Here is a 26,796-nt window from a genome sequence, read left to right as displayed (position 1 = left end):
ATGACTCCACAGCAGTATAAAGTCAGCAGCAGGAAATACATCTTGGGCTCCAGCTGCTGTAGCAGAGAGTTTAGTGTAGTGTGAAAGTGGTTATTGCAGGTAAGAAACCAAGCAGCAAACCAGCTGAAAGATGCAGGCACTTCTTTCCTTCTGCTGATGTTGCTGTGGGAGCAGTAAGAGGGGGGATGGACAATATATTAGTAGTGCCATAGGCTAACAGAACTAGGTTTGTCAAAAGAGATTTTTTTTTTCCTGAAGAACACTTAGAACTATATCATGATTAGATCATGCTTAGCTAGTTATGAAGACAGCTGCTAGCTATAGCTGTCCATCTCTACAACATTCATATGATGCATTACTTGCCAGTGGGGAGACTGAGAGTACAAGTACATGTGACAAATCAGATAACCAGATCTAGTTTTCTGAGCCACTCATATTTTATCACCATCTTTAATCATGTATCTAAGTAGGAAAATAAGAGTATTTGCCATGCATTGAAATAATGCATGGAAATTTTCAGACCAGGACAAATTTGTGAGAGAACGGTGAGTAGAGGCAATGCAAAAGAAACTGTAAAGCAGTTCAGCTGCAGCTTTGAGTGTCGTGCATTAGGAGCAGAGGAGATGAAGAGCAGTGGCTGGTAAAGGCAGAAGCATGCTCACAACTGTAAAGCTGATACTAGCTCTCTTGTGAAAGTGAGACTTATGGCCCTTTTTTTTCTGAATTTCTACTGGGGCTACTTTTATGTATGTATGCAAAATACATTGTTTTAGGCATAGTGAAAGAAATACTGATGCTGTTAGTTTTATTACTCTGCCCCTTGGTGAGCACAACTAAAAGCACCCTGGTTTCTTCAGAAGTCAAGCTCTTCTTGTGATTCTTCATCATGTCTAAAGCTTTTTTGAGGCTGAAAAGTAAATTCTGCAGAAACACACAAGAACAGGCAGGTAAGGACTATTTTACTTGCAAAATTCTTGCAGAGTTGTAGAAATGAAAAGTGGAATTGAGTTTGAGCATTGGTCAAATAATTTTCTCCCTGGCTGTCTCTGCATGTGACTTGGATAGTTCCAATCCTTCAGTCTATTTAAAGGCAGCAGCTCTTAAAGATCAAGAGAAGGATGCTAATGTATTATGAGTCTACCTTTGACCTGCTCCAGCCAAATCAATCCCATTTAGTTTCTCTCCTCCAATCAATTTAGAATGAGGGTATCAGAGACAGATTATTATAAGCCCTCTAACTATTAGCAGGACCATCACAGGAAAGAGATTATGTAAAAATAACTCTACATAATGATTGCAGATAACACTACACAGTATACCAGTAAATGTAATTATATTTGGCAATAGCAACAGTAATGCAGCCATTACGTCTGAGATGATTTTCCTAGAATTTCGTGAGAGCCTGTGCTTTAAATTTATTTCACTATTAAAGGATAAGGATGTAAAAAGAACCTGCTGAATTTCCAGACACAGTAATTTCTCCCTAGCGGTCAGCATTGTTCCACCATTTTGACATTCTCTACTCAATAACTGAGAATAAATATGAAAACTGCAGATGTTTTGCTACAGTAATCTTTTTTAATTTCAGTCCTTCAGAAGTAAAGAAGCAGAATCCCTAATACTAATCATTATACCAGTACTACCTGACTTCCTGTCTAAGTGTTCATTCCACTCTCAGCCTTCTGGTTTTTTAAGAGATCAAGCACTGGAGAAATCCAGTCCTTAAAAACAAAACACAAGTTTTCCATGTAAACCCTACAGTGTAGTATATTTTGTAAAGAATCTGGACTACTATTTGAGAAAAAAATTATACTTGGAATTTTGAGATTTTGTTTTCAAGAGTTCATAGGCAGTTTTTCTGCTGTCCTTTCATGCTAATGCAGCTACAAATTTTGCTTCTACTTCCTTAGTTCAAACTATTGCTCTTCTGCCTAGTTTTTGCAGTTGGAGCTCATTAGACAAGAAAGAAAAGTAAAGAGGATATTCTAAGTGATTAAGCAATAGGATTCACCTCAGGACTGCCCTGCCCTCATGCTAGAGATGGGAATTCAATTTAGCCTCAGAGTTCTAATTTATTTATTTTTTAAATCAGAAAGGAACTCCTTTCATTAAAAAAAAAAGCACACAAGTGAGTAAGGACAACACTGTGGAGTCTTTATAAGATTGGTAGTAAAAAAGGGCACAAGTCCTGTTTCGCTCTTTATGCTGGTGTTTGCCCTCAATTTGTAGCGTTTGATCTCATAGCTGATGCACACTAGAGCCACAGGACAAGTGGCTGAATGGTTGCAAGGGTTGAGATTTATGTTTAGGAACACAAATTTCTCTTGCAGGAGCTTGCTGTACACACTCCCCACAGATGAAAGTGTATTTTTACATTTTGCTTTCTGGTTTGTTCCATAGCTGACAGATTGGGGACAACTCAGAGTAGCGAAGTGACAGGGATATAGATGACTGGACTCCTGTGATCCTCACAGGGATATGCTTCCCTTTAAAGAACTGTAAATGCCTCTAATCATTGCCCAACTGCATTAAGTCCAGTCTGCATTTGATACCGATTTGAAAAATGAAATTATTTGAGGGCCATAGGGAACAAAGCAAGCAATCTTCAAACATCAGAAAACCTGTGGGATTCACTTTGCAGTAATATGATAGATGGCTTGACTAGAATGCCATTTCCTATTTTCTACTTTCATTTTTCAGACCAGATTGCACTAAACCACAAAACCATCGTGTGTCCTATGATCGATGTCATTGACCACAATCACTTTGGCTACGAGGCACAGGCGGGGGATGCCATGCGAGGAGCTTTTGACTGGGAAATGTACTACAAAAGAATACCGATTCCTCCAGAGCTCCAGAGAGCTGATCCCAGCGACCCCTTTGAGTAAGTAGCAATAAAAGGGAGAGTGGGAACGTGAAGCAGAGCAGGCAAAGAAGGTGGCTGTAGCAGAAGAATCCAAGCCCAGGAATTTCCAGGCAGGCCACCACTTTGTGCTAATGGAAGGTAGTCAAAGCGAAAAGCTTTTATACCGGTTTATTAAACCTCAAAACAGGGGAAAAAATCAGGGTAACAAGTTGCAGAATTCACAAGCTGTGCCTAGAAACACAAATCTTTCCCATCTTTTCTTTTCCAGTGGTTATATGTGAAAGAAACAGACACATACTTGTAGTTAAGAAAAAGTATTGGACAAATACAAAATAATAAAAAAAAAAAAAGTAAACAAATATTGGACAGTACAAAAGTATTGGAAAAAATATTGGACAAGGAGTGAATGTGATTACAGTACTCCATTTATTGCGTGAAGCACCTTCCTGAACAGACTGTAGTTTAATGTTTGGTTTGCTGGAGGTGGGGTGCAACATATGCATCAATAACTGAGTCCACATTTTGCCAGCAGGTGTTTTGTTTATGACCGATGATATTACTACTGTATTGCTGTAATTTAAACACAAGGATGCCACACTTGAACAGTGTCATGCTGATTTGTAACTAGTTTTTGATAAGCTAGCCACTGATCCCAGTATTGTATAAATCAGCTCATTCACAGGAATGATCTAGTTTTCACAAGGTAGATCCTTTCTTCTTTTAATTACTCTCATGTCAGGATCAGCTCAGGTTAATCCACATCAGCAGAGAGGGGACAGACAGACAGGCATTGTGCAGTGTGGCAATGTCTCCAAGTCTCTCACACATCATGCATCCCAGCAGAAATGTCAGCCAGGACTGGCTCTGATGGTCTCAGTAGCAATGGCTGAAACTCCACGCTGCAGGTTTTGGAAGTTTTAAAGCTCAGTGTTTTCACCTCCTTAAAACAAAACCTGGGAACAATAGCAATAGAAAACCTGTGTGTCTGGCCCTGACTCTGCACTGTTTCGAAGTAATGGCTCTGATTCATGCAGACAATGGCTCTCATGCCCAGGGAATGACCAGCAATATATACAGAGAAGTAGTTAACTGGGGCATTCAATGGACTTATTTTTGTTATTTGGCTTGTTTCTTTTTACTTACCTCCATCTCTCTGGGCCCAGCAGTCTTCATCTTGCATTGGTGTTTGTGGTGCTGAAGTATGTTCCATCGGCTGGCAGTGTAACCACTCCACAACATAGATGGCAGCTAGTGTAATCACATAACAGTTCAGAGCTGCTGGAGCTTCCATTGTTCTTCGCTAAGTCTTCCTGGTCTTCCAAGCAGTTGTAATTTCTTGCCACTTACTGAAAGCCCATTGTATATAATTTGGTTCAGCAAGGTTTGTGTATAAGTAAAATTTCTATATTGCCAACATAGCTACAGGGCTGCTTATCAGCCAGTTCACACATTTGCAGTTTGTAGTATGCATTTCTCAAAGACAATGGAAGCCTGGAGAGAAGAAACTCGCAGGAACCTTTCTAGAACAGATGAGGCTTTGTGCAGTACAGAGCAACAGATGTGATGGTTTTGCATGAACTGTTGTTACAATCAGTGTTACTGCAGTAAATACCCACTTTGTTGTGCCTGTATTCATGAGACACACAGATAAATGGCTTCATAAGGAACAACATATAGGACAATGAAACCTATAAATGTCTTACAATTGAGTAGTCATCTCCCCAGAATGGTGGAAAGGCATCCTAGTTCTTACACAAACCAGTGGATGAGCTAGGACAGTATCTTTACTCAAAGGTACCCTCTGCCTGGAATGATGAGGGTATAGAAGTGTTCTAAATAATCAGTAGGAATTTTCCTTAAGGGAGAAATCATTTTCTGTTTCAAAGTCAGTACTGCTTTTCTCCTAGGGCTGTTGAAACCTCAAACTATAATACTTGCTTACAACAAGTACAGTAAATGGTAAACTTTACAAACCATTGTATCACAGTATCACCAAGGTTGGAAGAGACCTCGAAGATCATCAAGTCCAACCTGTCACCACAGACCTCATGACTAAACCATGGCACCAAGTGCCGCGTCCAATCCCCTCTTGAGCACCTCCAGGGATGTGACTCCACCACCTCCCTGGGCAGCCCATTCCAATGACAAACGACTCTCTCAGTGAAGAACTTTCTCCTCACCTCGAGCCTAAACTTCCCCTGGCACAGCTTGAGACTGTGTCCTCTTGTTCTGGTGCTGGTTGCTAGAGAGAAGAGACCAACCCCCTCCTGGCTACAACCACCTTTCAGGTAGTTGTAGAGAGCAATGAGGTCACCACTTAGCCTCCTCTTCTCCAGGCTAAACTATCCCAACTCCCTCAGCCTCTCCTTGTAGGGCTTGTGCTCAAGGCCTCTCCCCAGCCTCGTTGCCCTTCTCTGGACATGTTCAAGTGTCTCAATGTCCTTCTTAAACTGAGGGGCCCAGAGCTGGACACATTGTAGATATCAGTAACTTAACTGACCAAGACATCTTCTCCAGAATTAAAGAGACAGGACAGTTTTCCTGTAGATGCATATACACTAAAATGAAAAATAGCCTCATCCAGGACCATAATTATTATTATTACTATTTTGTAAGCAGGAGGGTTTTTTTTTTAATTTAGATTAAATATTTTACTATTGGTATCTTAATAGCATTATTTCTTCCCAGCAGCATCAGATCTGAGCTGCTTAATGAACTGGAAAATTGCCAGTAGTTTTAGTAAAACACCAGCAAATACTGGGTATGTGATCCAAAAATGGAGCTGATGAGTTTTTTCCCTCCTTTAAAATGCCAACTCAATATGCATATTAAGCAAAAAAAAAAATATATATCATCAGCCTAAGAGATAACATACATAAAACCAGATCAAACTATAGAAGACCTAAGAGCAGTGATTGTATTATCTGAATGGTACGTTTGCTTTCCATCTGCATATGACGACAGTACTGCTGCAGCAGACATCAGCAGAGTGTTTGCTGTTGACACAACAAACTGAAGTGTTGTCAGGTCGTCTTTTGGTGTGACAATAGCATGGAGCTTGCTGAGCTCCAAAGCCAGTTGAACTAGGGTTTTCCACACTTTTTTTTTCCCCCAAACTGCATTCCATAGTCAGTGTTTGACAAGTCCTATCCTGTGGGGACACCATCTATCTGGTCATAGTCTTGGATATATAGTCATGGTCATAGTCACAGGTTGGACTTGATCATCTTAGAGATCTTTTCCAACTGAAACAATTCTATGATTCTATGAAATGGATCTCATAGCCTTTAAGATTAGCTATTTTTCTGAAGATCTGTGTTGCTCTTTTTTTCAGGATATATTGAATCCTTAGAGGCATGGAAACTGAACTTCACCCTTAATAATGTTGTGTTCCCACCCAGAGGCTAAATCTGTGATATCTTTGTTAATTTCTCTTTTCCGTGTGCCATAGAAACAACAGGAGTTTTATGCTGCATTCAACTGATTTGTCACACTTGCAGCTCATCACAGTTGGCTGTGGTGATCTTTCTCTTTTAAGTCATGTACAGCTACTGCAATATATTCTGAAAGGGCCTTCAGATGCATTCATGGTTGTATAAACGACACAGAGCAAATTGGTGTTCTAACGCATTGTTGGAAATTGTCAGACAGTTGTGGAATCCTTATCACAGCGTGTTGATACCCACTCTCTTGATCACAGGGTCAATGATCATTAAGCAGAATTTGAGATGACCAGGGAAATTTTCTTCTAGTCTATAAGCAGGGAGTACCAGAGATCTTTATCTCCTTTTTGGCATAGATCACATCGGCTTATTGTCGCTCAATTATTTGTTTCCGTGTCATGGCAGAGGTTTGGGAGCATGCCCTTATGGGGTACATGGGATACATGGGTTTGGGACATAAGAGCATGCTCTTGTGTGGCTTTGTCTTTCTGTGGTGCAAGTATCCTAGTCTCTGGAGGAGTTTGCCTAATACAAGCAATTGCCACTTAAACTAATAGGGTAACCTTGTTACTATAATGGACTGTGATATACAGCATGTCAGTTCACATGATTTAGTAGTCTGTTTGGGCTAAAAGCTCTGTGAAAGTTTAAAGCAAAGGTTTGATATACTCAAGCCTCCTGGGGATGACTGCTGTTTGCTTCCTGGCAGCACTTACATCAATTCACGTTATCACATGCCCAATCTGAAAATGGGCATCAGTGTCCGTTCATGCCAGCAGCAACATATTTTTAATCGGAAAGAAAACAACAATTCAACTCAAATAACTATTTGGACAAACCACAAACTAATAGAGAGGATTAATATAGTGCAAATCAGTTATGGCAGAAAAGGGCTTCACAGCTCCTCAGAGCAGTTTCATGGTGGCGTAATCTTATGGTACAGGAGGGAGGGAAAGTTGTGAGTTAAACCTAACAGCATTGCTATTAAGTTGCAACTCAGGATGGAAATCTTAACCTATGAGAGAGGTGCTGTTTACTGGATGCCAAGACTTCTAGTACATATTTGAGAAAATTAATGAGTTTTTTGATATATGACCACTCCTTACTCCCTGGGAGTTCTTTGTTTGCCTTCTGATGTAGAGCTGTCACCTTCAGACCTCTCTGAAAGGAGACAATGCTGAAGAACCATGTAATTCTAGCAAAAGACCAGAGGAATAGTTTGGCAAATACTAGGATAGGCAAAGAAGTAGAAAGAATGTTGTAATATCTGGTGAGGCAGTTTAGTTCCTATACTCAGTTTCCTATTTGTAAAGTAGGTTTCAGGTATGAGTCTGACAAAGCTTATGGAATTGAGGGCTCATGATAACAGGGGCTACTTATGGTTTATGGATGCACTTTTTGGTAATGGTTTGGACATGCTCAAGGGATGAAATTAGATGATCAGTACATTTTTTTCTTCCCTTGCAGCACAGACTCTCAACACTGGATGTATGACGTTAATATAGCAAATTGTGTGTTGGATTAGAAGATTACTTGGCACTTTCCGTTGAATTGTGTATCTAAAATCACATTATTAGTATGCAAGCTGTTGTCAGCCTGCTCTTTTATTTGAATTTGACACACTGTCAGAAATACTCTTTTTTCTCCAGCCCCTTATTTTCAGTATTTATATATTTTTACAACATGCTGGTGCAAAGAAAGTATTTGCTAAGACTGCATTTCATATCTGACAAGTACTTTTACAATTTTATGATCATTTTCTGTAGTTTAGAAAGTGCTTTGGACAATGATTTCTGTTCTGTGCTCCCAGTGCTTTATAGTCTGTGTCTTTTATGACTGATTTCTGCCTATAAACATATTCATAAAACCTCTCACAACCAGAAACAATTGTCTGTGTTTTAAAAGCCTGAATATAACCTACTGTTTTGAACAGAGCTACAGGAAAATGTGATGCCAAGGCATTATTTTACACAGAAGCAGTATCCAGAAATGCAAGGTTTTATAATTTAAGGTCTTGATATATTGTTTTTATAAGCTATGGTCTGTAGAAAACTGTTAGTGGAGATAACAATAGCTTTTGCAAACTGCCATCTGCTCGTGGCCTCATGAAAATCTCAGAATTTTTGTCAGTGAAAAATGCTGACATTTAAACACTATTTATGAGTGAAGATATACATATTCAATCATGTTCTCCTGCCTTTGTTGGGATTTCTATGTAGAGGTTTTGTACAACCACATACACTTACTCAAAAGGCCAGTTCAAAGGAGATGACTGTAAAGAGTCTTAACTTACTGGCTGTTGATAATGTATTAGTCCTAGATGCTATTGAATTGGGTAGATTCAGATTTGATACACCAACTTGAATGTTGCTAGTGGCTCATACCTTCCAAGTCAAAAGGGAAATAATTTTATTCATAATGCCTTGATACTCTAGTGCCAAAGTAGCTATGTTTTTCTGCTTCTGTAGGAGCTTGTATTTCCAGCTTCCTTTTACAGTTGGAGCTTAATGGTTAGCACAAAAGTGTAAACATCTTCAATTTATATATTTCTAGTGCTGTTAGCCTGCTACTTCATGCAAGCATTAACTTTAGAACTTGATAGTCTATATGCCCATATGCTGGGGAGATTCATAGAGTGGGTCACCAAAACTATCCTTAATTAGAAAACTAAGTAGTTTCTGGACAGGAATTTTAATATTTCTTTACATAAAAAAGACTGGGATGGTGTCCAAGAAGGAGACAGAGATATGTTGCTCAGTGCATGCAGGTGAGATATTGAACACTATCAATATGCTAGTGATACAGATGACTTGGCTGTCAAAATTATAAAATCATCTCTGGCAAATTTTCTGTAAAGAAAAGAAATTACCATTTAAAAATAATCATTTTTGTTTGTGATAAATTTTGGGTTTAATGTTTTCAAGCTATTTTCTCTGTAACTTTTCATGCAGAATGTGGTGACACCTATTGGTATTAAGAAACAATTACATTTTTTATTGTTTACCTGCATAAAGCTGGGAGTGACCTCTGAATCCACTTCATTTCTGCTTGTTTTTTGTTAGGGTTTTAGTAAGGAATGACCTATTGCTATTTAAAGCCTGAATCTAGTGCTACAGCTGCTCCCAACAGAAGACAGAACAAAGACTAAAACAATTAATTTTGTCAGACCCCTCTGTGCACTTCCAAAAAATGCACATTGATGCAAGTTCCATGCATACTCACTGGCTCAACTTTACTAATACTCTTTAGCATCTGTCCAACATGAATAGCTAAGGGTAGGGGTATGTGTGGTGTGTACCCTTCTCCCTTTCTCCCTTACTCTACAGAGTCTGCCAGATACTCCATAGTTGTATGATTCTATGATCACAGTGCTTTTCTTCATTTCCCCTCCAATGTCATGGTTCTTTTATTTCAGTCAGCTATCAACTAAGCATGGCATAATAAGCATTTCACCTGATGATATATTCCTTCTGGGTTTTTTTGTCTACATAAAGTAATTCTGACTGTCCAACTGTCTTGGTATAGGACCCTCTTACCCCTCAGGTGAAGAGATTTTCCTGACTCCCACTCTAAAGAAATCAAGCTGCCCTTGCAGTGTGTGCTGGAAGCATGAAAAGAAGAGTCTGGGAAGAATTTTTTATATAGCCAGTATTTCAGCATTGTTCTTATAATATGTAATCAGAAACCTTCTTATCACAGCTTTAACCCCGTTTGGTTTGTCGTGTATGTTCTACCCTGGGAGGAGTCCTTGTAGTAGGTACTTGAGGGCTCATGTCAGATCAGTTCATTATTTATTTTCAAGGAAATGACTTTTTTCAGTTTTGCTTAAGTCACGTTTTCTAGATCTCTGATTATTACTTTTGCTCTCCTCTGGACTTTTTCCATACTGAGAACAGATAATGCACTGGCCAAAGCCTTGTAAATAGGTGAGTCACTTTGCCTATTTCAGCTGCTATGTTCCAGTTTATATTTCCTTGATGTTGTTGATTCATGCCAGGATTGTAATGTGGTGCAACCTCCACATCGTTTTCTGTAGAACTGGTATCTAGGCCAGTGTTCATCATCCTCATCTTGTAATCCAAATTTTACATGCTTGGAGGCAAGATATTTGTCTTCATATCTATTTGAAGTGCTATGTCCCTTTACTGTCCCTAAACCAGTGTCATAATCTGTAGCCAAACATTTTTAATTTTTTGTTTGTTTACTTCACTTCTCCAATTCACAAAGACTTTTCAATTCTGATTAACCCTCCCAAGTTTTGCAACCTATTGCACTGTTATTTGAGCTCTGGCAAAATTTATCCTAAATCCTGATTGTAGAAATGTCTGTTTGGGCCATGTTAGAAATCAAGGTCTGGCTTTCCAGCAATGCATCCAGTGGTTACTCCATTTTCTTAACCAAAAACGCAATGTGTACCACCACTTCCGTGGCCCTGGAAATTGTGTCCAATTTGGCAATCTTGCTTCCAGCTGAGCAAATCTTTCTAAAATGGTACATGAGACTCTCTCCAGATACTCCAGATGGCTTCAGATCTACAGCACAATAGCAGCTGGCTCTTCAGTTTTCTTTCCACAATTGCCTTTCAAGACTTGAGACCAAGATCTAGGACCTCACAGACACACATTCCAAACTAATACAGTGAACACACAATGCCCTGTGTAAAGCTCCATGGAATGGCCTTGCTGAATTGCACCATGTAGGTTTGTAATAAAACACTGAACTGAGCCAGATGCAGGACAGTATTTATGGATACTACCTCAAAACAATTTTGATTGTGATGTTGCCTTACAGGTGATTATTTTTTAGTAATGGTTATCAGCAGTTTTTGCATCTCTCTGACAATCGTTATGTCTCTTCTGTATTTCTGTAGTTGTTAACCCTGGCAGTTGTCTGTGGATCAGGTCTTTTATCTGAGGCTTGAGTGAGAAAAAGAGAGTTAATAAAAGTTTCGTTCAAAGTATTAGGAGAGTTCAGTATAAGTATTGGTATGATGAGCACCTTAGAAGTAAGACATGCAAGGTCATGTTCTGTATTATCTCCAGGCATCCTAGCATCTCTTTTCTTCTCATATAAGTAACCAAGATGTCATTATTCTATCTGAAGACAAATTTCAACAAGAGTCAAAGGCAAATGCCTCCAGCAACCTGTGAGGTGAAAATTCTGATAAACACTCCAAATTTTACTGTGTTAATTTATTTATAAAATCTGATGCATATCTTTTAAAAGACCAGGAACCAATAAGGTTCAAAACAGTTGACATCTGTTTTCCTGTAAACTGCCAAGACAGTGTCCTTTATTAGGGAACAAGATTCAAGTATCAGCTTCTGAGGTTTTTTCCTCAAAATAGTTTTTTCCTGTGTGGGAGAACAGCACAAAATTATCTTCAAGTGAATTTCTTGCAAACTCAACCTCTTTGATGTTTTCAGTTGTTAAGTCGATGCTTCCGTGTTACTTTCAGTACTGGAGAAGTGCTGTAGACATTTGCCCCCATACAGAGAATGAAGTGCCTGCCAGGAGAGAGGATAACCCCGCTTCCTCTGCTCTCCTGGTTCTCCAGCAGAGAGTTTAGCTGATTCTGCAGAACTTCCCTGGCTTTTTTGTGCTAGGGTAAATAACCAGTCTGTTTTACCATGAGTACAAATGACCCGTGGACATGTAGTAAATTAAGAGTGAAAAAGGTGGTGATAAGCCAGGAGCACTCTAGGAGAACAGTAACACATTTCCCTTCCAAAGCATTGCAAACATGCAAAGGACCTCTCAAACTACCAAAGGAAAACTTAAACAGTGGGAAAGCCAGTAGTTTGGAATGGTATTTTCAGACCATTCTCTGGAGACCTCTAGGCAGTGGTTTCAGAGGCTCCCAGAACACACTGAAGAAGAGCAAATATCTTAAGTACTTCAAGTACCCAGCTCACTGCCTTGCAGTAAGTTTTAATGCCTTGCCCATTTCATAGTGATTCTTTTTAACAGAATGACAATTTAAATACCAAAACTGTTCACAACATAATCTCTGGTTGTTCCTGACTTTTTCAAAGGGCATTCAGGAACGAAGAATAATCCTTTCTTACTTGTAGTTGATACAGATATAGGTGATATAGATAGAGATGCAGATATGTGTCATATGGGCCCTAACATTTCAGGGGTGTTCACATCAGACCTTAAATCAAGCAACATAACCAAAACAAATACATTATTATAAATGTCCAACTATATTGCTTTAATTTATACACTTTGTCTTATATTACTGTAATTGTTTACATTTCGATTTCTGCTAAATAGGGACATTATTGCATCAGGCATTATTGCAGTCAGTTTCCACTAAGAGTTCCTGTAATGATAATTTAATTGATTCATAAAGTTTTCATACCAAAACAGAGTATTGTGACTGTCTCAATGGAAGCAGTAATACTTTAAGAACCTTCGTATGTTTACTGGAAGGTAATAACATGCTCATAATTTCTGTAAGCATGGAAGGGCTCAAAACTTGTCAAAATATTTGGATGACTGAGACTATACTTTTATATTACTGCTTTTGGTGGTTTTTTTTTCATGTGGTACATGTGCACACTGATTAAGCTTATTTAACTTACTTGAGGACACGTGATCAGGTGTTACAAAATGTCTTTTCATCACTTGTTTAACTCTTTGTCTTCTTACTTTCATTCATAGTTTTTTGAATTTGAAAATTTCCGAAGCTCTGCAGGCACAGCTGACCATAGCCTGTAAGAATGTCTGTGGCAAGGAAGGCTGATAGATGGGCCTTAATTGCAAGCAGATTCCATCTGTCTCATCTAATGCTTATTAAGAAATCTAACCTCGGCTAAATTGTATTATACAAACCTTCAGCTGTACCAGGAACTGTCGCGTTGCTGTTTTCTGCAGCAATTACTGGGCTGACATCTCCACCTACTGGCTCATGCGGGCAAAGTCCCCTTCAGGTGCTTGTTGAAATGAAATGCAGAGAGTTTTGCCGGTTTTATGGTATTAAAATAATTTAAAGCCACTATTTTTAGTGGAATTTTGTTCAGTGTTATTTAGCCATGTATATAATGAAGTTATTGACGTCAAACTAGTTGGCCTGTGCATGTTAGCTTAGGTCTTAATAAAGAAAATATGGTTACAATCTCAGGTGCCCCAAACTCCTTCACAACTTACACTATCATTTCTTCTCAGCTTCAGAAGGAATCTGTCATACTACTGTTGTCTTATAGACACTACAACTCATATAAAGAATAAATATAGTACAATGCATGGTAAAACTAGAAATCTGATGCTTGGGCTGATTGATAGTAACTGCCACATTCACACTGCTAGTTTTACAAAGACTCAGTTTAGATCAGATGCCACATAAGGTGCTTCTACAGTAAAGTCACATCAACCATGTAGAATTAAGTACCTTTTTCTGCTGTTCATGCTAAACAGTGGTGGAATTCAAATGCTAAATGAAGTAGGTTTCTTCTAAATTTCTTTTTGCTCTGAGCAATTTCTTCGAATAGGTACAGAAATAAAATGGAAGCATGCTCTGAATGGAAAAACAACTATTACCAACTATTACCCAGCAGGAAAGGGAATTTTCCAGAAATGTGGAAGATTACAGAAACACTGTGCTCTGTATGTATAAACAATAAGCACCAGCAGAATTATTAATTACCTCATGAGATGAGAGCTGTAGTTGTCTAGACAGCTGATTTTTGAGCGGTTCCATTTGACTAAGAAAAAGTTAAATATTAAACTTTATTAAATTAATTTGTACATTTTTGCATCTTGTGACATTCTGGACATAATAGAGAATCCAAAATTCTCCAAGAGCAGAAATGAAGCACAACAATGCAGAGTTCAACCCATGAAGCTGTGACCCCAGCAGGAGTAAAGGACTTCCTGCAACTTGACAGCAGCAGAGGTGATGCCTCAGGCCTGTGAAAACATTGGTATTTCTGAAATTAATTGAACACACCTAGGCCACCAGGTTGTTTAAAAATATTTCATCGCTCAGATAACTCCCGGTTTGTTGCCAAAGAGAAATCACATGCTGTTTCAGTCTTCACTTCAGTGGTCTTCTTCAGCCTCATAAAATACCGAATCCATAATTCCCATGGATGTTCTAGCACAGCTCTATGTTTAGTTTCATTTCTCCTTTTCTTGGAGGCCAGATTTGTGTACAGCATCGTACTGCACGCACTCCTCAGCAGTGCTATTAATCTATATCTCCTGAAAAGATCTTCACTAATAGATCTCAAAGTTGCATTTGCCCTTTCCAAAACTTATCAAATACCTCTTTCATCCATTCCTAAGCTACCTGACCTTGTGTATCTCAGATACTTGAAACAGGTATTTTTGCAAAAGTTCAAATGATCTGGTCTTGGTTCTGTTAACAGGCACAAGATGTTCAGTAGAGCAGCAAGATGAGATGCATTTGATAGATTCCTTGAGAACTTTGATGTTGCTTTTCCGATACTGGAGTCCATTTTCATTCAATAAGCTGAATGTGGTTTTTTTTTCACTTCCATTTCAAATGAAACCTGAAATTAACATATTTTTTTATTTGCAGAAACATTGTTGATAGCAATAGCATGCCACTTGGAAGAGGTCATGTAAAACTGGAGGCAGAAGTGAAAAGTGTTTTGGATGGGTCCTGTAGGTTTCAAAGAGGGGTGTTCTGAGTTATTTGATCCTTCTTGGTATACCTCTATATTGAAAGTAGAGAATGGGAGAAGTACTTGGGGGTTTGAGTAGGTGGAAGGTTGACGGTGAACCAGCAATGTTCTCTTGTGGTCAAGAAGGCCAGTGCAATTCTGGGGTGTATGAGAAGAGCTGTGGTTAGTAGGTTGAGAGAGGTTCTCCTCCCCCTCTACTCTGGTCTGATGAGACCACAGCTAGAATATTGTGTCCAGTTCTGGGCCACTCAGTTCAAGAAGGACTGGGAACTGCTTGAGAGAGTCCAGTGCAGAGCCACAAATATTCTTAAGAGAGTGGAACATCTTTGTTACAAGGAGAGACTGAGGAAGCTGGGGCTCCTTAACTTGGAGAAGAGGGAACTAAGGGGTGACTTCATTAGTGTTTATAAATATGTAAAGGGTGAGTGCCAAGAGTATGGAGTCAGGTTCTTCTTGGTGATGTGCAGTGACAAGACAAGGGGCCATGGGTGGAAGTTGAGACATAGGAAGTTCCATGGAAACAGGAGGAAAATTTTTGTCACTATGAGAGTGACAAAACACTTGAACAGGCTGCCCAGGGAGTCATGGAGCCTCCTTCTCTGGAGATATTCAAAACCCACCTGGATGTGTTCCTGTGTGATCTGATATAGATGATCCTGCTCTGGCAGGAGGGTTGGACTAGATGATCTTTTGAGGTCCCTTCCAACCCCTAACATTCTGTGATTCTGTGAAAAGTACTATTTGTTGTGGGGAGGGGAGACAAAGCACACTTTAATCTAGGTTAAAAGCTATTTCAACTCTGATCTCTTTGGTAACATCACTTTACCTTAACACAGATGTTTTATTAGAATCCTCAAGTAAACACAGTGATATTGGTTTTTAATTTTCCTATTGTGATTTGCATGTGTAATAGCATGGGGAAAAAAACAGATTTTTAGAAGAATTATGGCAGTTAATTAATCTGAAGGTTCAGAAAACCATAGATAAACATATATTACAAATCAGTGAGCAAGTGGAAGCGTGATAGGGATGACTAGCATTTTGATATTCAAAATATACACTCTGGTGTCTTGTATATTTGCTGTCTATTTAAGCAAATTTGGTGTTAGCCATAAAGTCAGAGTTTGTCAGTGTTCACCTTGGAGAATTCTGTCTTTCTCAGCCTTTTGGTTTGGTTTGTTTTTTTTCTCTCTGGCTTCTGTCCTTGTAAGAGTAATGTTAACAGCATGTACATCCTTCTGATAGTAACAGAAACAGTAAACGTTGGTGTCCTTATTCCTTTTTTCTGAGTTAGGTATTTCAGTCTGAAAAATTTACTGGTTTGGAAATTTTCATGTTGGGCCTCAGAAAACTCTGTAGATGGTAACAATAGCTGGAGCAGTAGTAACTCATCACATTGCCAGAGGCAGGGCTGGTAACTGATGTGCTGTCAGATTTGTTAGCTAAAACAGACTCCCCTGGGATTTTCATGACAGCTTCCCTTTCTGTGCATCTGATATTTCTTCTTTCTGAATTAATCAGTATTGCTGCTGCTCAGTCAGGTAGTGTCTCTGGAGCATAATTAGCTAAGCAATGGTTACAAACAGGAAAAAGGAAATATCCCAATTATATATCCGTTGTTTTGTGAGTACTTGGATAGCAGTTTAAAATACCAGCTGTAGTTCACAGGAACCTGCAAGGCAGGACTCAGATGATGAGGAAATGATATCCTGGTCTCTGTTAAGTTAATAATAGAACTATGTTTTGCTGAAAAAAAAAGAAAGAAATTATGTTTTGGGATTGGGAGCTTGGTAAGCTTTTGATTAGGTATCTAGGTGCTTTAATATTTGTCTCATGTTAAGTTCTAGAATTCCCTATTTCCCTATTTCCTTTCAATATGAATAGGTTGGTTTAGCTTTAAAAGCATTGTTCTTCTTCAAAATCATCTTCCATCTCTAATCTGTGTGTGCAGAATACATAATCTCTGTCTCTGCTCTTACTGATGTATACAGAAGAAACAGGCTTTGCTGCTGGTCCTTTGGTTAGTGCCTAGTGAACCCACTTTGTTTTTTACCTTTGGAAGACAGATACTTGTATCAGATTTAGCCACTGGCTAGAATAAACCTTTGAAAGTCTCTGAAAGGCAATAGACATACTTCTTGGGATTCAAACCAAGTTTTAAGAACTAAAGGAGACACTCATTTTGTTCGTTCCATGAGCACTTAATAAAAAGAAACGTTTTTTTGCATCTTTGACCTTTCGCTAGGGGCTTTTAAAGATCTTTCTTAAAAGCTTTTGTTTGTGTCACAAGCTTTAATAAACTAGTTATCCAAACATCCCACTGAAGTAGAAAGATATTGATATCAAATTTAATAGATGAAGCACAGAACAAGTGACTTTCCAGAGAGTCATGTGGCAAAGGTAGGAACAGAGCAAAATTCACTGTAATTGTCACATGCATCTCCTCTGGATTTGGATTATTCTGGTATTTTGAACCACTAGTACACCTAGGGTTTTAAGGAAAGAAATAACACTTTGCCACTGGAATACAGGACTCAAAGGGCTGTGCTCTATCTTGCTGCTGGATGTCACTGGTAGTGACAGTTTTTGCAGCTACCTGTGTTTGAATTTGTCAAGAATTTGCCAACTGTCCAACTGTTTATAAACTGTTTCATGCTAAACGCAGTGCATTACGGTGCTGAAGTGTTAAAGTCAAATGGAAGTGTCCACAGAGAACTGTTTAGGCCAAACTTTTCCACCCCATCTTAAGCTATCTTCCCCCATTTAACATTCTTTATAATTTAGCTAATTTAAATTAACCAGTTAATTAGCTTCTTGTCTGCTTTATTATTTTTTTAATCAAGCATTTCCTAAAATAGTTTTGGACATTTAGCTGTCCTTTATCAATTTAAGGAAATTAGGCAAATAAATTCCACCAGTATTTAATGTCAGCTACAGCCCCTTTCAGTTTGTCTTCAGTTGATGTATGCATATAGTTGATGTATAGCTAGCTTTATTATCTCAAAAAAAGCATGAAAATCATGTCAGGATTCTGTGTGCAGGGCTTACTGGAAAGCAAATGGCAGCTGTATATTTACACTGTGGAAGGGGAGATAGCACTATCACACCAAGTGACTCAGTTGACTGGTCACAACAAATACAGCTCAGAATATGGAACTTTTGATCCATGAAGTTAAATTAAAAAATATTCTTAATTTTTACTCACAAAGATGAGAAAAGTATTTTTAAAGTATTTTTAAAGCCTAAAAAGGAAAATGTTTTGAAGTTGAGATTTATGAACGCAGATATCAATAAATTAGAAAACTCAGAAATGTTGGTGCAAACCCAAATGTTTTGTTAGAATGGTTAGGTTTTATCATTATCAGAAGTAAGGTTAATTACTGAGTAGAATATCCTGGAATACAGGCTTAAAGCCAAATTAGCCATCTGTCCATATTAGTTACCTGCAAGTGTGATGTCAGAGTTGGCTCCAGGGACCTTCCAGCTGGTGTCCTCCAATATCTATCCATGACTGGATGTCATCAGTCTGAGTGCACCTTGCAGAGAGATATTCCTGCCCTGAAGGCAGAGTCACCAGCAGCAAGCAGGAGAGCTGAGGCACAGCAGGGAAAAGTTGAAACAGAGGTTGTGTGGGCTTTGATTTCCACATGTTCTTTCAAAACTGGAGTGATTCTGCAATTTTTATTTTAAGCACCCAGAAACCTGCAAATGGAGGGCATCGTTTTAGGTGATTTTAGTGCAGCATAACAGGAAAGGCTGGGCATACTTTTCTGGATTCAGTAGCTGTCTAAAATTTAGAAGTGCTCTGTCAGGTAAAGCAGCCACAGATGTTTTTCCAGTGATTTTCAAATCTTATCGAGGGAAGAAGGGGGAGGATTTGTGTGTTGTACAAGATGATGTATACTTGCCGTGAAATTTTGGGACAGGCAAAAGGCTGGTTTATTAAATTACTCTGGATGAATGAAGAAGGGAAAAGAAAAAGACAGTGGTAGATACTATAGAGTATTTAATCTGTGTTTGGAGCCTATTATAAACCACGTAGTCAGAAAGACGTGAGCAAGGCTGTCTTTGAACATGAATTGGAAATGATAAAAAATACTAAATAATCCACTTGCAATTATCTAAAAGATAATAAAATTATTAATATAATCTTGTCAGGAACTGACCCTGTCATGGAATTTTCATTTCCTTCTTTGACAGAAGATGTGGTGCCATGAGACACAGGGAGACCACAACCATCCCCTGCCACCAGTATGGGGAGAGGATGCTCCTGCTGTGGGGCAGTCTGTCACACTGCTGACTTAGTTTTGCCTTCTGTGCTTTACAGTACTCACCTCCAGGAGTCATGTATACTCACTCAAGTGGCAAAAAATCCACCCCACACTAAGGGGAAAAAAGGTCTCGTTTTCTAGCATTTGAGTGAATTAAGCAGTTTGAGGAGGATAAGATGCTCCAGGGGGAGAAGACCACATACCTGCAAGTTACAGCAGGAAGGATGAGAGGAGAGAGTGGAGAGTGAGATCCCTCCCTCTGGTAGCGGCAAGATATTAGATGTACAATATTAGGAACTCAGCTACTCAGAATATGGAGGCAGTAAAGGCGATCTTCCTTACAAGGCTTTTTGGTGTTGCCAGTGTTGGCATTCTTTTAAAGGTGATAGATATGGATGAATGTTCGTCATTGGAATGGGCTGCCCAGGGAGGTGGTGGAGTCACCGTCCCTGGAGGCGTTCAAGAGGAGATTGGATGTGGATGTGGTGCTTGGTGCCATGGTCTAGTCATGAGGTCTGTGTTGATAGGTTGGACTCGATGATCCTTGAGGTCTCTTCCAACCTTAGTTATACTGTGATACTGTGAATCTTTAATTTTCATCAGATGACTACAGAACAGGCTGAGAGGACACTTCTCAGCGAGTAGCTGTGAGTGGTTTAACAATCAGTTGTGAGATTGTCTCTCGTACTGGTACAGGGCCCTGTGGCAAATGCCTCTGCTGAACCCCACAGCTGAGTTCTGGTCAATGTCTTCATTAATTATCTGAACAATAAATAAGTAGTAAATTTTTTAAATCAAGAAATCTGGTGTTGGTAGAAGCTTACAAATCATCAGGAAGACAGGGTTAAAGTGCAAATTGATCCTGGCAAACTGAAGAGCTAATTAGAAAAAAAATAATGTGAGATTCACCACTGAAAAGCAGTGAGGAGAGAAGAGCCAAGGAGAAATTTAAAGCATAAGTGCAAATAGCTAGTTAGTTGGCATTGTGGCAGGAAAGGATAAGAGTGTTGTGTGATTAAATAAACAGCAAAATTCTGTATTCACTGTGCAATGTATTAACATCCGTAAGAAATTAACTATTCCAGTCTGCATGCTGTGAAGTCATGAGTGCATTCCTGTGTCCAAATTTGATTTCTGTACCTGGGAGCCACACATTAGTCATTTAGAGACTCCAGCTGAACTTTTTTTCATCTAGAACAGAGAGAACTGAGAGGGAGGACATTGTATCTGTTTCCTGATATGAAAAAGGTCATTTTAAAAGGGAATAGTGATTAGTTGTTCCCATGGAGACTGGGCCAGGTTTTCAAACAGCCCTAGCATTGCTCCCCACCTTGTTTATTTACTGAAGTTCACATCAGGTGAAAGCAGTGTGTGATGTAGTCAAGGAGAAGACAATTCATTTCATTAGCCTTTAATGTCTTAAGGAGTGCTATAAAGAACTTCAGTGGTGCACAGCTATTTGTTTTGCTATGAAAACTTCATTTCTATGGACAAAGAGTAGCGCTTAGTGATTTGTTGAACTCTTCAGCTCAATTAAGGGACTTAATTTTGTAACTGAGTCATAGGAAGGAGCATTCTTAATTCACTGAAGCACTTCATTTATGTGTTTGTTTCCTAAGAGGGAAATATTATAAAGGTAATTAAACCTTTTGCAATAAAGACAGTTTGCAAGGCTTATAATAACAGGAAACATTTTAAAAGTTTTGTGTTGAAGATTAAGATTTATAGTACTCAAAAGCAATTCAAGTAAAAATTCAAACAATATATTTGAAGTTAACATTAGGGATATGTGTGAAACCATAATTCAGTGGACTTTTTAAAATGTAGCTTCCTGAAGAGCAGCCCAGAAAATGTTTTGTTTGGTGTTATAGGTCAGTACTATAATTCTTAAAATTCAAAATAACGCCTCTTAAAATCCCGTATTTTCAGCAGCTAGCTAGAATGGTACGGATGCAGGATGTCTAAGTACAATGATGCTGTAGGACACAGGCCCAGCTAGAACAATCAAGTGACTGAGGAAAGCCCTCCTTCCTCATGTATCAATTTCTAAACAAACACCTTTTTGCAATAATTGATATTTTCAGTGATTATTTACATCTGCAGACAAGCCATGCAGTTCCTGAAAAAGGATTATTTTTATGTTTTGCTGCTTACTGCAATAGATTGTATGCTGACTTCTTATTAGAAAATATATTTAAAAGATGTTACATTAACCTCCTCCTGGAGTACAAATTACCTGTGCTTCATCAATAAAACCTTGTAGCTAGAAAATTACACTCAAAATCTTTCAGGCAAGAAAAATGTTCTTGACTATATTCCTTTCACTGAATCAGGAGCTTTTTATTACTTACACTATTTGTCAAGAATATGATGCGTACTTCTTGCTGAATACTTGGCTGTTGGCTTTTGTCTTGATAATGAAATACATACACACATGCTCTGAACATATCTTGACAGTGGAGTGAACTTCATTATTCCACAGAGATGTGAAGATCTATTTTAAGAGGCTGCCTTGTGTAGTGTTCATCATGTGGACACCATTGCTCATGGCAATAGGAGTTTGTAGAGGCTGATTATTATTCATTTGATTTTTGTCTGGCACCTATCTTTATTATTAGCACACAGAAAATAATGTGTTGATTCTGAAGAGCTACCAGGAATGCTTACATAGATCTTTTGCTAGCATCTACTGCATACTTTCAGAGTTCCTTGACTTACCAAAGCAAAAATAGGAAGATTTTTTTTCACTGTTTCTTAATTTTCGTAGTCATTGCTTCAGTTGGCACCTGTACAGTCAATAATGAGAGTGTGTCCTACAGCAGTCGTCTTTAAAGCTGAACCCTGAACAGACGGTGTGCATCTCTTGCTTCATTGCTCTGTGATTTAATAAATCCCATAGGAAGTGAAATCAAGTCTCAAGGTGAGTCCCTCTCTGTGGTGCAGGGAGAGAAAGGTTGTTTTGTATGTTGCTTCTACATGGGGAATTGGAGTATGCTGAGTTTTCTCCTTGGGAAATGCAGGTGTATGAACCACTTCCAGATTAATGAGAAGGTTTCTAAAGGGTATTGGTACAGACAGGGTGATGTATGGAGGAAGAAAACCGCTAATGCAGAGCGTGCTGTGTCAGATTTGCTTGAAGCTACTGTCTCTGCTCTGGAAAAAGAAGAAACAAAGACAAAATGCTGACCTCTGTGAAGCTCATTCTTCTTCTAAGAAAATGTACTCTTTCTTTCTTTGTTGTTATTACTCTTTGTCAAGAAATCGTATCTTCCAACTAGAGCAGGTTTTGGCTGCTAGGAATAGTTGGATCTGCAAGTGATTGAAAGATGTCAGGAGTCCACTTCACCTGACCCCGAAACACAGCTTAGTCATGACTGTATTGCCTTTCTGCCTCCACTGGGAGACTAAGCCTTATGACTAAACAGCAAACTCAATTATGAATGGGGTTCTTATAGCAATACTTGGAAGCAGGTTTATTTATTTTCTTTAGCTTGTTTGTTTTCCCACTCATTCCTAATATTAATTGTTAATGGAATAGCATCTTCTGTAATTACAGTGGAAGCATGATTTTGCTTTTAAAGTATAGTTATGAGGGGAAAATATTTGCAGTGTTCTGTTGCATTTTAGCTTTATTTATAAGCATTGCATGTAGAATAGCATCCTGTGTATAGTTTCACAAGGAAAGTTATAAAAGTGATTCTGTCAATGCTAATAATTTAAATCTTCTCCTTGCAATTCTGTGTTTTATAATACAGTTATTTGTGTTCCACAATTCATATTTAATTGCACGTCTGAGAAGGCTCGTGCATTTTTTCCTTTAAATCTTTCATTAGTTTTATTTTCTTGCCAGCAGAATATGGTTGAATGCTACAGCAGCTGCTTTGCAACTGTAACTCTTCTCTCTTATTACTGCTAATAGCAGGCAACAATTTACTGCGTGTATTAAGTTTGGTTATGTGTTGCTGTATAACTGAAATCTTCAGGAAAATATTTTCATAAATGTAAGACAACAAATGTCAAACTGACCTAATTACTGTTCTTCTCTACAGTTCCTATGGGCTGCCAGTTGGAGATGAATTGTTTGAAAATTTATTACTTAGTAATGTAAAGGAAGGACTGCCCTAGGTGTAGGGAGTGAAACCTGGCATTAAGACCGATGTTGTCAGTCTTGCACCACCTGCAGAAAGAAGCATTCCAAGGGAGGTGACAGAGCTTTCAGGGGGAGTTTGGGAAGGAGCTAGGGTGGATTCAGAGCAAGTAGTAGAAGGACTGGTTCAAGAGATCAAAAAGAAAGATGGCAGTGGCAATGTAGACACAAGCAATCCTCTCATCAGAGGACTTGTATCCTTCAAAAGCTTGCATGCTGACCCTGGTAATTGTCACTCAATAACAGATGATAGTCTCAATGATTAAGAGTAGATTATTGAGCAGTTGATGTAAGTGCCTGCAGGGCTATAGTGATGTCCCATGGTGAGAAGGTCATGGGACATGGAGCATTTGACTGTTTGGGGAAAGCAGATGATTGGAGTTGTGAAGACCGTCTGTACGCTGACACTTGACCTTGGGTTACAGCAGCACCTTGATCTTTTACTGAGTTCCAGTTCACATTTCCAAGGACAGATTCCTCTTTGAAGGACAAAAAAAGTTGAAAAAGTGGAAACACCTCAAAATGTAGACTCATGGCCTTAAAGCAGCTGCTGACAATACTCCTTGAGTCTGCATTTGAAGTATTTCCATGAGAAACTAAGAAACACATTGGATCAGAAGTACTGAGCAATCTTTGTGTAGTCTGTAAGATGATAGCAGTAGCACCGATTCTGGCCAGTGAATATCATCTACTTAATGAGACTATCTGTCAGTAACCATCTGGACAATATAAATCCCATTTGTTCATGGTGATGAATGTGACCGTGATGGAGGAGATCAGGTAAAACTACAGTTTCAGTGGGGTTGGTAGCTACCACTTCTAACATAGATTATTTTGATTATTTGTATTAAGGATTTGCTTTCTCTGTTGTTGGGGGGGTGTGTGTGCTGGTTTTTGGTGCATTTGGGGGGTGTCTTTGTCAGCTCTTAACAATAAAGCCTTTATAGGTCAGTGGCAAGAGTCCTTATTGTCTGGCTTATCTTCCTGCCACTTCAGGATTTGATACTGCTTTTGTGTTGTTTCTAATTTAATTCTGAAATGGGAGTGCTTTGACTAGCATATTTTCTTTTGGAAAGGGTTCAGAGATGACTGATTGCCCCAAATTTTTCCAACTCTTCAGATGTTTCTTAAAATAACCATAACATTTCTTATATCCATACACTGTTAGTCAAGGTAACTGCCAACAAATAGTATTTCCTGCAAGCAAGCACAGACAGCAGTCTTGGGGTTTCAGTTAATGCAGTTGCAGTGCTTTATGTGTTATTGTTTTCAGTTCTCAATTTTTTTCTTGTGGTATTTTCATTATAGATTTGTATAGGTTGGGGCGACCCCTCCTGATCCTTGCACTGTCACGTGGCAGGCAGTGGGATAATGCTGCCACAAGGGTAGCTGTGCAATGTGAGCTGCTGGATCTGGGAGGGACAAAGCCTGCAAGGTAGCTGCAGTTTCTATCAGAAAGTCACTGAGAAAACAGCGGTGTACTTAGTCCAGCCCTAAACCCACAAGGCAGCTTTAATTCTGGGGAACTGCCATTACACTCTTTGAACTACTCCCAGAGGTCCCTTCCAGTTTGCTGTTGTCAGAAATATATGTTATACCTTCCAGCTATATGAAAATTTTAGTGTGCAACTCCTAGAGTCAGGGAGGTTGGCTGTCTCACTAGATGGGGGTACTCCTCTTTGTGTTTAGAAGTTACCCTTGGAGTTTCCAGCTCTGAGACCAGTGTGGCAGTGAAGAACAGCTTGCACTACAGCCTGTACAAATTAGCAGAACTCTGCAGTAAATTCATTATCCTTATTTGCTTTCAAGGTCAGGTCCAGTGTTCATGTACAACAGCATAATTTCATTGGCAATGTATTCTTTGTACACTTAAACCATCTATAGACCCAGCTGCAGCTGTTACAGATCTGGAAGCAGAATCATGTATTCAGCCATACAGATTTCTAGTGCTACACCTGTAGGTGTGACCATTTATCAGTAAATAGTATTGTAAGTATATTCATGGCATTTGTGTAAATATGCACTTATATTTAGAATAAAAGAAAACTGTGATATTTCAACTGGGAGAGACAATTTTCATCTCAGCTGCAGTAAGCAGAGACATCCCCAACTAGATCAAGTGCTCAAAGCCCCATCAGGTCTGGTCTTCCATGTCTCCAGGGATGGGACCTCCCTAGACAGCCTTTTCCACTGTTCCACCACCCTAATAGTAAAGAACCTTTTCCTAATGTCCAACCTAAATCTACCCTTCAGTAGATTAAAACCATTGGCACTTGTCCTATTGCTACATGCCCTTGTAAACAGTCCTGCTCCAGCTTTCTTGCAGACCCTCTGGAAGGCTGCTATAAGGTCTCCCTGGACCCTTCAGTTCTCCAGGCTGTACAACCCCAACTCTCTCACCCTGTAGGTGTTCAAAGGCCATTGCATTTTAGGCTCATTGAGGGTTTCCCTACTTCACAATCTCAGATGTATTTTCCTCTTCTGACCCTCTCCAGGTAAAGCCTTTCCTTAGAAATCTTTTGTTCTTTTTCAAGAACAAACCACACAGATTACCACAAGCCTCTGAAACAATACCTCTCAATATCAACTCATAAATCCTTACCCTTTGCTAATGGAAGCAGCTCCTGGCTTTCATGAAGTGCTGTTTGGTTACTCTAACAATAACTACAATCATTTACTTTTCCACTGTCACCTCTATTACCAAATGGATTAATTTTTTTTAATGTGATTTACAATGATGATAAACCAGAAAGGTTCATTTCCCTGAGCTGCCTGCCTGCCTGTCTTTACAATAACATCAAATTAAAAGCAGGTGCTGTCACGGCACAATGGAGTGCTCAACATCGTCAATTTTCAGCTCCTTCATCCTTCATTGTGAAGGGCTTTCCAGAGTTTTCCTGTGGCACTGTTTGTCAGTGTCATTTTTGAAAAACTGCTTTCACTGTTTCACAGTTTTGACAAGAAAATATTGTGACTCTGCTGCAGACAAGGAGAAATCTAATTTCATTGTAGTTAGTTCCAGCCTCTCCGTTACCTACCAAAACAGAGCAATATAGCAATTTGTAGAGCTTTAATTGTAGAGCAATGATGCACTTGTCATGGTATTACTCTAGCCAGCAGTTAAGCACCACAGAGCCACTCACTCAGTCCTTCCCCATAACTGGATGGGGAAAAGAACTGGGGAAGGGAAAAACAAACGAAACAAAAACAACTCATGGATTAAGATAGTTTAATAGAACAGAAAGGGAACAACAGCAAAAATAGAATATACCAAAAATGTGATGCACAATGCAATTGCTGGCAGCCTGCTTATCTATGCCCAGCCAATCCTTGAGCCATGGTGTCCCCAGGCCAATTTCCCCTGTTGATAAACAGGGCATGGCATGCCATAAGGTATGGAATATCCCTTTGGCTC

At 39.0% G+C, this 26,796-nt stretch overlaps 1 protein-coding gene across 3 annotated transcripts in view; it reads left to right on the top strand.

The window, feature by feature from the left end:
- The window catches only part of GALNTL6 (polypeptide N-acetylgalactosaminyltransferase like 6), a 440,839-nt gene that overhangs the window by 347,574 nt on the left and 66,469 nt on the right, over positions 1 to 26,796 (top strand). For all 3 annotated transcript variants that reach the window (XM_068137080.1, XM_068137081.1, XM_068137082.1), the window contains exon 6: positions 2,701 to 2,884. In XM_068137080.1, the coding sequence (XP_067993181.1) occupies positions 2,701 to 2,884 (184 nt within the window). The remainder of the gene's footprint in view (positions 1 to 2,700; positions 2,885 to 26,796) is intronic.

Source organism: Melanerpes formicivorus, unplaced genomic scaffold (assembly GCF_026170545.1).
Source record: "Melanerpes formicivorus ecotype bairdi unplaced genomic scaffold, bMelFor1.0.p_v2 SCAF_4, whole genome shotgun sequence".
Lineage (NCBI taxonomy): Eukaryota > Metazoa > Chordata > Aves > Piciformes > Picidae > Melanerpes > Melanerpes formicivorus.
Note: the sequence above shows the minus strand (reverse complement) of the source record. Positions and strands in the feature narration are given on the sequence as shown.